We start from the raw sequence: 12977 nt of genomic DNA, 5'->3' as shown, positions 1-12977 counted from the left end.
CTTCCCACTGAGCGGAGACACAGCCCTCCCTTTACTGTCTGGCCCGAGGCGGGGTGACTTTTTTAGGGGTGCGGGTGGCAGCGGGTGGGCAGCTCTGGCCTTTGTTATAATAAACGTGCTCAGGTCCAGCTCCCTTTTCAGGCCGGGAGACTGAGACCCAGAGAGGGCCTCCATTTGTTCAGAGTCTCACAGCCCAGCCGTGCAGTCAGCCCTCCTGGCCCCTGGTCAGCCCCCGGGCAGCAGAAGGGCGCAGGTGCTGTTTGAAGGCAGACAGAGCTTGGGCGGTTTCTGAATCATGTGCTGGTGGCAGCCACCAGGTTACCTGAGTCATGTACGAGGCCCCTCCCCGGTGGAGTTGGCTCTGGTCGGGGAAAAGCTGGACAGGCTGATGGATCCGCCCTCTGGCCATTTCTCCTCCACGGCACCTGCCCCACACACGTCTGTCTCCTCACCCTCCTCCAGGAAGCCTTCCTTGCTCTCCGCAGCCCTGTCCCGTGTCCTCTGTGCCCTGCAGAGCTGGGTGCTCACCTGCATCAGAGCACTCACCCGCTGCTCGTAACTGCTGTCGATGCTTTTGTCACAGGACTCCTCCCTCCGTCTGCCCAGCGCCCGGCACTGTGGCAGGCGCGTCGTACACATACTGCTCTGTGGGAGTGGCGCCGCTGTCATCCCATCTTACAGATAGTAAAACTGGCTCTGAGGGGTTGGGGAGCGTGACCAAGGTCACACAGCCTGGGGGGTGAACTCACCTAGATTGGAACTGACTCCAAAGCCGGTGGGCCTTTAGCCTCCTGTTAGACCACACCGTCGTTGGCAGCAAGGAATGTAACCCCACCTGCTTGCGTGCTGCCTGCACACAGTAGGTGCTCCTGCACGCAGTAGGTGCTCCTGCACACAGTAGGTGCTCTGTCAGTGTTGTCCATCAGAAGCTGCCTTCTCCATCCAGTGTCAGCACCTGCAGGCAGAGCAATCTGCTGGGGGACTTGGGAGGCCTTCTGAACTGGGCCTGTCACTCTCGAGCAGCTGCGATACAGGTGCCAGGCACCGTGGGCTCTGGGATTCTAGGGGGGTAAGACCCGCAGGGTGCCTGCCCTCAGGGAGCTGAAGTTATCAGGGTGCAGATAGATAAGACACATAAACTAGCAGAATGATGGCAGGTAGTAATTAGCACAGGGGCGGAGATCAACAGCAGACAGGCACTTTGATGGGGGAGAAAACGGAATAGGGAGAATTGACCATGGGGGAGGCCTCTCGGGGACAGGCTGACGCCAGAGAATGACTGTGCTCCTGCCGCAGCAGGAATGGCAGCGGCCCAGGTGGGGGAGGCCTGCCTCGGGCACCGTCGGGGCCGGTGTGGCTCGAGCACAGAGACGTGACGAGGAGCTGAGCTGAGGAGCTGAGCTGAGGCCGCCAGGCCTCGGAGGCCAGGAGGAGGAGGGCCAGGACACCTGTGGCTCTGGCTGCAGTGCGAGCCCTGCAGGCAGGGCCCCCCCGGGAGGCTGCGTGACCTTCCGAGTGAGAGGCAGCGGCGGCAGTGGGGCTGGAGCAAAGTGGATGGATTTGGGGCTGCGTCCTGGAGGTGCTGCTGCTGCTTGGCCGCGGGGTGTGGGGCAAAGAGCGGAGCGGAGGCTTCTAGGTTTCCCGTGTGGAAAGCCGGTGTAGGGCAGAGTTTGGGATCGCAGGTCCAGGGAACAGCCAGGTAGCAGGAGCGCGTGAGCAGTCATGGACGTCCCAGAGTCCCCCACGTCTCCTCCTCCTCCAGCCCGGTGAGGCGGGGGCTGACTGGATCCAGCTGTGGGAGGCTCTTCCCAGCAGCTGCTCTGTGGGAGCATGTGGGACAGAGAACTGGGCAAGTCTCTTCCCTTCTCTAGGCCTCAGTGTGCCCATCTGTATGATGGGGGCATTGGGTCGAATCACCTGCAGGGCGGTCCAGGCGGGGACATTGTCTCCATCCCTCACTCACCAACTGTCCCTGCTTTCCAGCGGTCAGGGTGAGCCCCTGCCACTCCCGGCAGCCCTCTGTCATCTCCGACGCTTCTGCTGCTGAAGGCGACCGGTCGTCCACACCGAGCGACATCAACTCCCCTCGACACCGGACGCACTCCCTCTGCAACGTAAGGCCAGCAGCAGGAGGGCCGGGGCCCCTGGGCAGGGGCTGCGTGGCGGGCGAAGCCGGACTCGCTGTTTCCTCTCGTCTACCCAGGGAGCGCTCTGGCGAATGCGTTTCCTGTTCTGTTCTTTCCTTTCGCAAGAAGCGGTGGATGTGGGGAGAGAGAGAGATGAGGCCCGTTTGCTCCTTATGTCCGGGAGGGTGAGGAGAATCCAGAGGAAGCAGGCCCGGGGTCCGTGCCGCTGGAATTGGTGGGCCCTGTCTGGGACCGCGGGCTTCCCTCAGACGTGACCCTCCGGAGCGCGGGGCCTGGCCGGCACCACCTCGCTTCCCTTTAGAGCCAGCTCTCCGTCCTTCGCCCCGTAGTTTGGGCACGTATCGCCTCCGGAGAGGCCTGCGGATTCGTTCTAAGTTTGTTTACTTTGCTCATTTCATCAAACGCTTTTTGGTTCTCTGCTGGGCACCGAGAGGCACAAGTCCCAGCCAGCTAGCTCCTGGTGACTGGTGGGGCAGACAGACAGGCTCCGGAGCAGTGAGGGGGGTGGGTCCGGGGTCCGAGGACAGGTGGAAGCCACGTCGAGGCTCCTGGAACACTGGGGTCAGGGTGTGGCGACCGCTGTGAGTTTCGTTCCATCACAGAGGTGGTGATGCAGCGGCCTCCCCTGTCGTGTCCCAAAGACAGAGACGCCGTAGGGCTGGGTCTTCAATGCCCAGGAGGACATTTGCAAAAACTCCGTTATTGTTGCTTTATTAACCAGAAAAATAGATAATAAAGAAGAAATGAGATGCACACATTGGGCAAAATCATTACTTGCTGTTGGTATGATTGTCTACCTGGAGAACTCCAGAGGAGAGCTTAGAAAGCTATTAGAGCTAACAGGAAGCGAGTCCATCACCATACTAGTTGAAAATCAATTTATAAAAATCAATAGCTTTCCTATATATGAGTAATAATGATGGAACCATTTTTTTCCCAAACCACAATAACAATGAAAAGTGCTTATAAAAATAGCCAAGACTAAGCAACAGAAGCCGCCTCAGCGTGGCGACGTGGGCAGCAGGCGTTGCTGGCCTTGTGGTCGCACACAGCCCACGCAGGATGGGAAGAAGGTCGGCCCTGCTCAGAGCTGGGACTTTTTTTCTTAGGGGGCTTTAGGGAAGCAGTGTGTTCTTGTCCCTAGGGCAGAATCCTAGTGACAGAGGCTGTCTTGATGACAGACCCAAGACAAGGAAGGTGGGCCGCTAGAGGGGCCTCTGACGTCCACTCCATGGCTCCGAAGGCCCACCTTGCAGTTACGCCCAGAGCCAGCGGTGCCTCGGGCCAGACACCGGACAGTGGCCACGCACATCCCAAATGCGAGCACCTCCCCAAGGACCGTACTTTGTCTTCTCCTGGTGGCCCGAGGGTGCTCTGACAGCACAAATGCTGCTGGAAAATCCATTCTGCAGAAAGGCTTCTCTGGGGGCCTCTCGACCTGCATTCGACAGAGGCCTGGCCTTTGCCCGGCTCAGCCTTGGCACATACCTGCTGCTGCAGTTCCAGCCCTTTTGTTTCCAAGCTCGCCTTACGCAAGGCCCTGCTGCTAGGAAGTGAGTGCTTTGATGAGCCAGTGGTCTGCGTCTGGGCGTTCCAGGGGGCACCGGCCCCATTCTCTTACCCATAAATGTGTCAAAGATGGTCCTACCCAGAATAGAACTGTCTTAGCTGCCTGCAGAATGGGTTCCATTTGCAAACCTTGAGATGGGACTAAAGATTAAACTACCACTGGTGACGTCACCCCTTCCTCAACCTCCTTTATCCCCTATCTCAACAGGTGTGCACGCAGGTAAGCCTCTGTCCTCAGGCATCTGACCTGGCACCAGCCAGAATAGTGTAGCCTGAACTACGGGTCACCTCATCCTCTCACGCTCAGGCCGCTAATTTAGAGCAGAGGTGGGGACTTAGCACAGAGAGGTTGGAGGAGGTTGAAGGACATTGTTGCTTCTTGGGCACTATGCCTGCAATTCCGGAAACGACCACCAGAGGCTCCCCAGCAACGACTATTGGGATCTAAACGATCTTTTGCCTCCAGGCAGGGCAGGCTGGTTCTGAGAGGCAGGGGAGACTTTCGCACACCCACGGGCTACTAAGGTTCCCTCCCCACTCACCTAGGGCAGGGCTGGCGACACAGTGGAAATGTCTCGGCTGCCTGGGTCTGTGCGAGGCTCCCTGGGAAGGAGGGAAGGCGCTCAGACCCTGTGGGTAGGGCTCCTGGGGCGGCCCAGAGCTCGGGATTGACTGCCCTGCCTAGAAGGAGCACTGTGCCAGGAGCACTCAGTCCCACATTTGAGCCACAACTCACCGTTTAGTTAGCTCCATGGTGTTGGACTGTCTGGAGCCTGTCCTCGTGTCTGTAAATAGGGCTAATGAGCCCTGTCTACCCCTCCGCAAAATAAGAGCTTCCTTGTGTTGCTTGTAGGGGAAGCTAGAGGCTGTGTAGTCTCCCAAGTCTTTCTGTCCCGAAATTCCTTATTTTGTGCTTTTTCTATAAAAGTATTTTTTTTTTTTTTTTTTTATGAAAAGCACCAAGTATAACCAAGCCCTGGTTCTAACGCCATTCCTGACCTGTTGGGACCGGAATTTAGAAGCCTTTGAGCGAGTGATTTGTTGGTCCCAGGCTGTTGGGGGTCGAGAGGCCAGAGCAGGCAGGAGGCCTCTGTCCAGAACCCCTTGTCCAGGCAGCGCCTTAACCCCAGGCTGCGTCAACAAGCCACCCGGGAGTGTCTGCTTCGGGAAGTGGGGAGCGGGTGGGTCCCCACTGCAAGGCAGGGTAGCCCCTGAGGGATGGCTGCCTTCACGTGTGTCCTGTGTCTCTGCTGTTTCATCTTCTTCTTCTCCTTTGGCTACAGGGCGACAGTCCCGGCCCAGTTCAGAAGAACCTGCACAACCCTATTGTACAGGTAGGTGTGCCTTCCCTGGCCGCAGGGCCCTCCCTCCTCTCCAACTTACCGTGACCTCGTCCCTTGTCCCCCTAGGCCGTCATTCCCATTTGCTTCCATACTCGGGCACCCAAGGCAGGGAGGAGTTAAGCCACATCTGAGTCACACGCGGGCTGGTGCCTGAGCCAGGCTCAGCACCCGGGACTGCCTCTTGCTGTCCTTGCCGGACTGCAGAGCTACCGCGTGCACACACGTCCTCCATCCTGCTGCCCTGGCCGGTGTTGTCCCCCGGCAGCCCGTTTGATAAAATGACCATTACTATTTAAAGCCTGTTAACCCAGGTGATGGGCTCTTTGGGCCCTTTGCTGCTAGAAACACTTTTACCGTTTCCCTATTCTGTCGTTAGGGTGAGGAGGGGCTGCAGGGAGGCAGGACGACAGACATGGATGTGAGGGTCAGCAGGGTCTCTGAGATCATCTCTCCAGTCCCGGGGTCCCCACATGCTGGTCTGTGTGCCACCCCGTCTCTGTCAGGGCCCACCAGGAAAGTGGCTCAAAGGCAGATTCCTGGGCCCTTTCAACCTGGGGGTTCTGATCTACGGATGTGAGGTGGGGCCTGGAATTCAGGGAATTCTGAAGCGTTTTGGGAACCCCAAGTATAGTCTAAACCTCATCTGTGTTATGGATGACACCACCACGTGTCCGTATAAAGTACTTGGCCGTCTGCAAAACTCCCCTGCAGACTCCGTCCCCGTCCCCACGGTATCCCCAACAGGAGAGCAGAGCAGATCCACCGTCGTCGTCATCCTTATTACTGTCCCCACGTCACAGACAAGAAGACGTCTCGGGAGCCGGGGGGCTCTCCAGGGGTCCACAGGTAGTGACAGTCAGGACTGGACCCAGCCCCAGCGCCCCCACCTGCTGCACAGTGGCTGGTGCTGTCCCAGCTTTCAGGCGCAGGGCCCTTGGCCTTGGTTGACACCGGCCCCGGCTTCCTGCTCATTTTCCGGCCTCTCCCACCCGCCCCCTTCCCTCATCACTCACTGTGTGCTTAGTGCCCTGGCACTGCAGATGGGACCTGTGGCCCCCTCGCATCACAGGCAAAACCACAGCAATGGCCAAGTGCGTGGATGTCCCCCTGCACGCCCTGGACAAGCCCCCGAGGGGTGTAGGCACATAGATCTTAAGCAGTAATAACAGTACACACGACAACGGCAGCTCTTGTTTATTGACTGCCTGTTAACACACCGGGCACTGCTCTCAGCATCTTTGGTGGCATCCTCATGCCAGTCAATGACAGGTCCTATTGTTGCCCCTGCGGGCTTCCAGGACTGGCCCAGGTTTACTAAGCGAGTGAGGGGCCGACCCTGGCATTGCCACCCTGTGGCCGGCCTCCCAGCCGCTGGAGACCCCATCCCTGTCCCTCTGGCTTCTAGCTCAGAGCGGCCTTCCCGCCTGCTTCCCGCCTCCTTCCTGCCCTCCGCCCCCAGCTAAGCCGGGCTTTCTTCTTCTCCTCCCTCTGCCACGCGGCTCCCGCCTCCTCAGTCACTAGAGGATCTTGAAGACCAAAAACGGAAAAAGAAGAAAGAGAAGATGGGATTCGGCTCCATCTCCCGCGTCTTCGCCAGAGGGAAGCAGCGGAAGTCCCTCGACCCAGGCCTCTTTGATGGTACCGCCCCCGATTATTACATAGAGGAGGACGCGGACTGGTGATACGCGCCTCCCGGCCCGTGCCCGGCGCGTGTGCGTGGAGCGTGCGTGGGGTGCGAGTGTGGCCATGCGTGGGTGCGTGTGCACGTGTGTTCGCGCACGCGTGGGTGCTGGGGGTGGCCGAGCGCCCCAGACAAGCGAAACCACGAGTGTGAACCCCTCCCTCTGCGTCGCCACCTCTGTAATTGATGTACATACTACGAACCGTGTGTGAACATGTCAACTCTCTGTCGTCTTCGGAGCGATACCGTTGTGTTGTTGATCTGGTTTATTATTTTTCTTCAATGTTGGGTTTTATTTTAATTTCTTTTTGTTTTGTTCATTGGTTTGTTTTGTTTTGTTTTTTCCCTTTCTCCTTCCCTCCTCCTTTTTATGAAACTTGAAAACTTGAAGGACTGCTGTGTATTTGTAAATAACAAACTCTTGTGCACTCCGTGCTTGTAAATGTCCCTCGTCCAAACCGCTACTCCCGGAGCCCGTCTCGCCGAGGATGTGGTCTGTTTCCGATGTCCCCCTCTCACCCCTCAGTGTGAACGTGTGGGACCAGACCCTGCTCTCGGGGTGCGCCCAAGTCACTTTAACCACACAATGCCATCGTCATCAGGGTAAGGTCTGCTCTCCGCAAAGGCTCGCCAGCCCGGCCAGGGCTCGTCTTGGCTGGGTTTGGCAGAGGTCAAACGGGCTCTTTTTAAACGGCCTGCCAGTTTTTAAATTGCGTTGCCGTTTCTTTCTTTATGGAAAAAAAAAGAAAAAGAAAATTGTTGCGTTTAATTTATTTGCACAAATGCAGAAAACTTATTCTATCTAAATTATTACATAAATATCGGAATGTCTATTTTTCCACGGGGTGGGCGGGAGGCGGGTGTTTCTGTTGACTTGTCTGTTCTAGTACCATGCTGCTGCCAAACTGTGCAAATAGAGTTTAGGGTGGCCGGGACCCAGGGACCGCTGGATTTCAAAGCTTGCTTTTTCTGTCCTCTCTCTCTCTACCCCCCTCTTCTCTCCCTCTTTCGTTCTCTCTCCCCCATTTTCCTTTGCCTGCATGAAAATGCGCCCCACCTTCTTCCCACCCAGAGCTGTCTCCAGGCCTTTCCGTGTGTATTTATTTATCTGACGCACAGGACACGACCTCAGTGAGCAGAGTGCTGGCTGTCACGATCCCCGCTTTGGGTCTGTCTTTTGAGGGAGGCTGAGTCCAGGGGAGACAGCCCACGCCGCACACCCACAGGGTACGACCCAGGGGACCCTGGGCCCGAGTCAGTTCCTCAGGGCCTCCAGCAGCGTAGGTTCTCCCCGCAGCTGGGTCTCCCCGTCCTGGGCTTATTGTGCACGGGAGCCAGGCAGGTGTCGCTGGGGAAGGCGCCTGCCTCAAGCAGGGAGCTGTTGAGGACACGGCGTCTGGCACCTGAGCCCTCTGTCCTCCCCGTTCTGGTTGGTTCCCTTGACTTAGACTCTCTCGGGGTCCCTCAGGCTCTGTCCCCGAGCTTGTCACAGCAGCCTGCGCCCACCCACCCCAGGCGAGGAGGGCTGGCGGGAACAGCTGCCTGTTCGGGGAGCGGATTGGCCCCGAGGAGGCTCCACTAGCAGAGGGACTGCGTGCATTTTAGCACTGGGGTGGGGAGGAGACTGAGCTGCTCCGCCAGGTCCACTCAAGGCCTAGAACTCCATTTCCCTGTCCTGCCGCCCCGTGAACCCCCTTCTGCACATCCCTAACCGCTAACAGCCAGTCCACACCTCTAGACAGCAGTAGTCGCGCTTTCTGCTAACAGTAACATTTTCAGCTCTTAAAAAAGAAGCAAGGAGAATTTCAAATGTTGGACCATCTGCATCAGAACGGATAGGTTATTTTCCCCCCAAAATCTCTAAAACAAACAGAAAAGCCCCAGTCGGCTGCTCCCTTTCCTCCTGACCTGGTCCCGGGGACAGGAAGGAGCAAGCAGGGTACTTCATGAGGACCTTTCTGTCCTCCCTTGGCCAAGCTGTGTCACCGAGCCCAGGGTCGATGGAGAGCAGCCGGGGCTGGGATCTTTCTCTACGGAGAGAGATTTCAGAAAATTACTTTTCTCCCCCATGAATTTCTTTTTCGGTTGATTTTTATTGTTTTTTTCCCTTTACTTACAAGAAAATAAGATTGCAGCCACTCCTGGTAATGATTTAGTAGTTCCTTTTCATTTCAGTTTTTGTAAATTAGGAGATAATTCTAAGAGTTACTGAGGATGATTTATTTAAGAGAACTACGTCAAATAGCGAATGAGTTATGGGTAACATTAGATGAAAATAACCTTTCCCGTGGGAAAGGTTTCTTGAAGGCATGGATGCAAATATAAAATATTAAAAAAAAATCTAAATAAAGCTTATTTTAAAATATTATCGAATTCTACGTTATTTGATTGCTTCTATTTTGCTCTGGGTGGGAGGCTATGCCCCTCTGGGAGGCACAGGCCGCACGACCTGTCCCTTGGACTTTCAGGGCTGGGTCCTGGGGGGGTGACGGGAGGGGCCGAGGAAAGCTGGCTGCATTCTGGGCTCATGGAGGGGCCGAGCCAGGGTAGCCTTCCAGAACCATCTCACCTCTGGACCCTGACCGTAATTTGGAGGAGCTGCCAGCATCCAGGGCTGCCCCGTGGTCCTGACGCACCACTGCCGTGCCGGGCGCCCTGTGTTCTGGAGCTCGGTGGCCCCAGTCAGCTTTCATCTGCTTCCTCCTCCCCCGTTGCTCCTTCCGGAGGCCCAGCCGTGGAGCCTGTGCCTTTGGGGCGTGTTGCTTCCTGCAGACCTCAGAAGGCCTCTGCGTCATCCCAGGTTCCCAGCCTCCCTAGGGGACTCAGCGTAGCTTACAAGAGACAGAGGGGGCTTCCTTGATTGAAGCCCGAGCAAGCCAGGCTTTTCCAGGCCCCATGAGATCTGCCCCCAACAAGACTCTACTGTGTGTCCTGAGACGAGGCCACTCGGGTAACCTCGAACTTTGATGTAGCCAGTGCTCTCAGCCTCCATCTCCCAAGTGAGAAAAAAATTCTCCCCAGAAGTGAGACTGGTGAAAGATGGGCCTTGTAACTCCCCTACCGTCTCTGCTGGAAGAAAGCACGAGGCTACGCAACATACAGACCATGCCGACAAAGTCTCCCAAAGCCACGGTACCTCCCTTGTTAAAAGAACGGAGGACCCCAGCTCAGCCAGGACACAGGTGGATTCACAGGATCAGGAAGGTCAGGAAAGCTCAGGACTGCAAGGAACTCAGGGTCACCTACCCCAACACTTCCCAGCCTGGCCACACCTTAGGAAAAGAAAATACCGATGTCAGGCCATACCGCTGGCATCAGAGCGTATTTAAACCTCTGGCAATTCTAAGGGGCAGCCAGGATTGAGAACCACAGGGCTGATCAGAGGAAGGCAAGTATGGCCACATACATGCCCCTGCTACCCTCTCCTTGGCCCCATGCAGACATCACTAATCGATTGAAGAGCCCTTGCTTTTTATCCCAAAGTGGTGTCTGATTTCTCACTTTACGTAGCCTCAAACAGCCACTGCCAGTCAATCAGACTTGGCACACAAGGATAAAGCCTATTTGTCGTCCCAAAACTAGCTCAGCCCCTCGCGCCGGACACATGGGGAAAACTTTGGCCCAGAAAGGAGTGACTTGGCCAAGGTCCTGGCTATTGGGACTACGATTGTGCCTTGAGAAGGAAGCAAGGGCTGGGCCACACCTTGTCCAAATCTTTGTAGCTCCACTCAAAGCTCCACTGTACCTTGTTTGTTAAAAGAATCTTCTCTGAGACCTTGCTCAAACTGGTCTGTCTTCAAGTGGCACCTATTAGTCAGAAATTGAAGCAGGGCTGCCCTGGGCATCTAGGACCAGTGTACCAGCTGCACAGGTTGTGCGCTGCATTATTCCAGAGATGCCATCCTCCAGTGTCAGTGGTGCCCCGGTGCCCTGGGTTCAGTGCACAACCTGCACGGCTGTACTCGGTGGCCCTTCTGTGTGCTTTCCCACCCGTGCTGGCAGGCTCCAACAGGTGTAACCAATAACAACAATAATGTCTAACATTTATGAGGCATTTGCCATAGGTCTATGCTGCGCTCTTCACACACATTAACTCGGTTAACCCTCCCGACAACCCGTGCTATCGATGAGAAGACAGGTTAAGTAAATCATCTAGGCTCATGAAACCGGGAAACAGCAGAACTGGGCTCCAGGCCTAGGGAATCTGGCTGCAGAGCTCGTGCCCTAGCAGGGGCGGGGAACCTGCGGCCTTGGGGCCACATGTGGCCTCCTGGATCCTTGAGTGCAGCCTTTTGACTGAATCCAAATTTTATAGCACAAATCCTTTCAATAAAGGAATTTGTTCTGTGAAGTTTGGATTCGGTCAGGGGCCACGTGGCCTTGAGGCGGCAGGTTGCCCACCTAACTGCAGCTAAGCCGGGCACCTGCCCCCTGGGGGGCATCTTTGGTGCTTCAGTTGGGCCCAGTTTGAAGGTCCCCTGCCCCCCAGTAGCCTCTGACACAGCCTGGGGCTGCGTCACTTTTGTGACTGAGTCTATTTCCGTCAGCCTTTCCTCGCAGGCCCAGAAAGCCCCCCACAGAGGAACTGGTGGGAGATCAGAGCAGAAACGGGCTGCCGCCCGGCACCGGCTCTCCAGCCCTCCTCCTGGCCAGCTCGGCAGCAGAACTGCCTCCATTTACCCTGCGGCCAAGCGCCTGACGGCCAGAGCTGCGGATCCTGAGGTTAGCGCCACCCCGACACCTGGGGAGGTATGTGGCGCCCCTCCCGGCCACAGCATGAACCTGCGGCCCAGGCTAGCGCTGCCCCATACCTGTGGCCAGATGGCGCTTGGGGAGTCCAGGTGGAGTGGGGTGAACCGTGGGGGGCAGCAGCCCTTGGACAATATGATTTTTAAAATCCCTACAGGCCCTCTCCCCCAAAACTTGCATGTTCGCAAAATGGCCCTCACAGACTCCCCAGCCCCAGCCCATCTGCTCTGAACAAATGGCTCTTAAGCTTTTTCAACTGGGACCCCACCGGGTGGGGCAGAATGTGTCCTTGTCACCTACCTCCCCCCGTTCCCATTTCCCAGCAGAAAAAGAACCCAGTAACAGTGAAGGATCAATAGGGAACACACTAGCTTATTCCTTACCTTATAGAAAGGGAGGTTCATAATTCTACATTATAAAATAATGCCCTGTAAACTTAAAAATAACTTAGAAGTTTGTACAAGAGAAGTTATTTAAATATCAAAGTCATAACACAGCACCAGCACAGTGTCACTGTGCAGGCAGATTGCGGGTGTAAGTCTGGGATGGCAGCTGGGATATGGCTGAACCTGGTTCACCCCTGAACCACAAATACGTGACATCATAACGCTTGGTTGCTGGAAAATGCACAACCATGCAAATACGCAGCACTGCACTCCACGGGACAACAGACTAAATCCACAAGAAAAGGGTCCCAGGAGGATGAGAACAGCAGCCACTGAGAATCTTGACCTAGTCTTCCTGCAAATGGCAGGACCTCCGATTCCCCAGCACATGCCTGAGAGCCTGGTGACATGGCCAGGCTGTGCGCCAAAGCCACAGTCCTGAATCAGGGTCCCCAGAAAACACTGGCTGGTAGCTCATTTGCATTTCTAAGTTTCAGGCTTTGGAAATCCCTGATTGCTTTGTTAATGGGTTTTCAGTAAATAGCAGTTAACTGCACCAATACCAGAAAATTTGTAAAATTACATGCCATGCTCCCAGACTCCTCAGAGGAAAGATTTGCCTTCGGGAAGTCATGTGTGCCCTGTCCAGAGAGCTCTTGCAGCCCTCCAATGGGTTCCAGACCATACCTGGATAATCACTCCCTGCTCTGGCCCTGCATCGAATTTCACGCAAGTTGTTTAACCTGAGCCTCAGTGTTCTCATCTGTAAAATGGGTATAATGACCCTCCCCTCCTCATAGGTTCAAAAATGAGAGTTCTATGTGTTTAGGGCTGGCCCCGTGATTTGTGTTCCCTGTGATTTGTGACATGTGGATTTAAGTTCAATGGGAGGTAGCAAAAAAGTGTGGAAGCGGTTTAATATGTCTCGAGTCCAATGGTGACACAATCAAAACTTGTCCCTCAGGGTCAAATCAAGGCATGGGGCCATGTGAACCCCAAGTCCCTCCAGCTGCCGGGGTCTCTGAGGACCATTCTCAGTGCAGGTTCAGTTCCAGTGTCGCTAGAGACAAGAATCTGGGCCGCTTTGCCTTGGAACAGGGAG

General features: G+C 55.7%; 1 protein-coding gene across 3 annotated transcripts in view; it reads left to right on the top strand.

Annotated features, from left to right (window-relative positions):
• KAZN (kazrin, periplakin interacting protein) overlaps positions 1-12977 on the top strand; it is a 432584-nt gene that overhangs the window by 371708 nt on the left and 47899 nt on the right. For 2 of the 3 annotated variants that reach the window (XM_012662663.1, XM_012662662.1), the window contains exons 6-8: positions 1984-2114; positions 5000-5050; positions 6574-9111. In XM_012662663.1, coding sequence (XP_012518117.1) covers positions 1984-2114; positions 5000-5050; positions 6574-6741 — 350 coding nt within the window. In that variant the 3' untranslated portion in view covers positions 6742-9111. Of the gene's footprint in view, positions 1-1983; positions 2115-4999; positions 5051-6573; positions 9112-12977 lie in introns of those variants that run through there. The other variant, XM_012662661.1, reaches the window with a different exon arrangement.

Source organism: Propithecus coquereli, unplaced genomic scaffold, assembly GCF_000956105.1.
Source record: "Propithecus coquereli isolate 6110/MARCELLA unplaced genomic scaffold, Pcoq_1.0 Scaffold77, whole genome shotgun sequence".
NCBI classification, from domain to species: Eukaryota; Metazoa; Chordata; class Mammalia; order Primates; family Indriidae; genus Propithecus; species Propithecus coquereli.
Note: the sequence above shows the minus strand (reverse complement) of the source record. Positions and strands in the feature narration are given on the sequence as shown.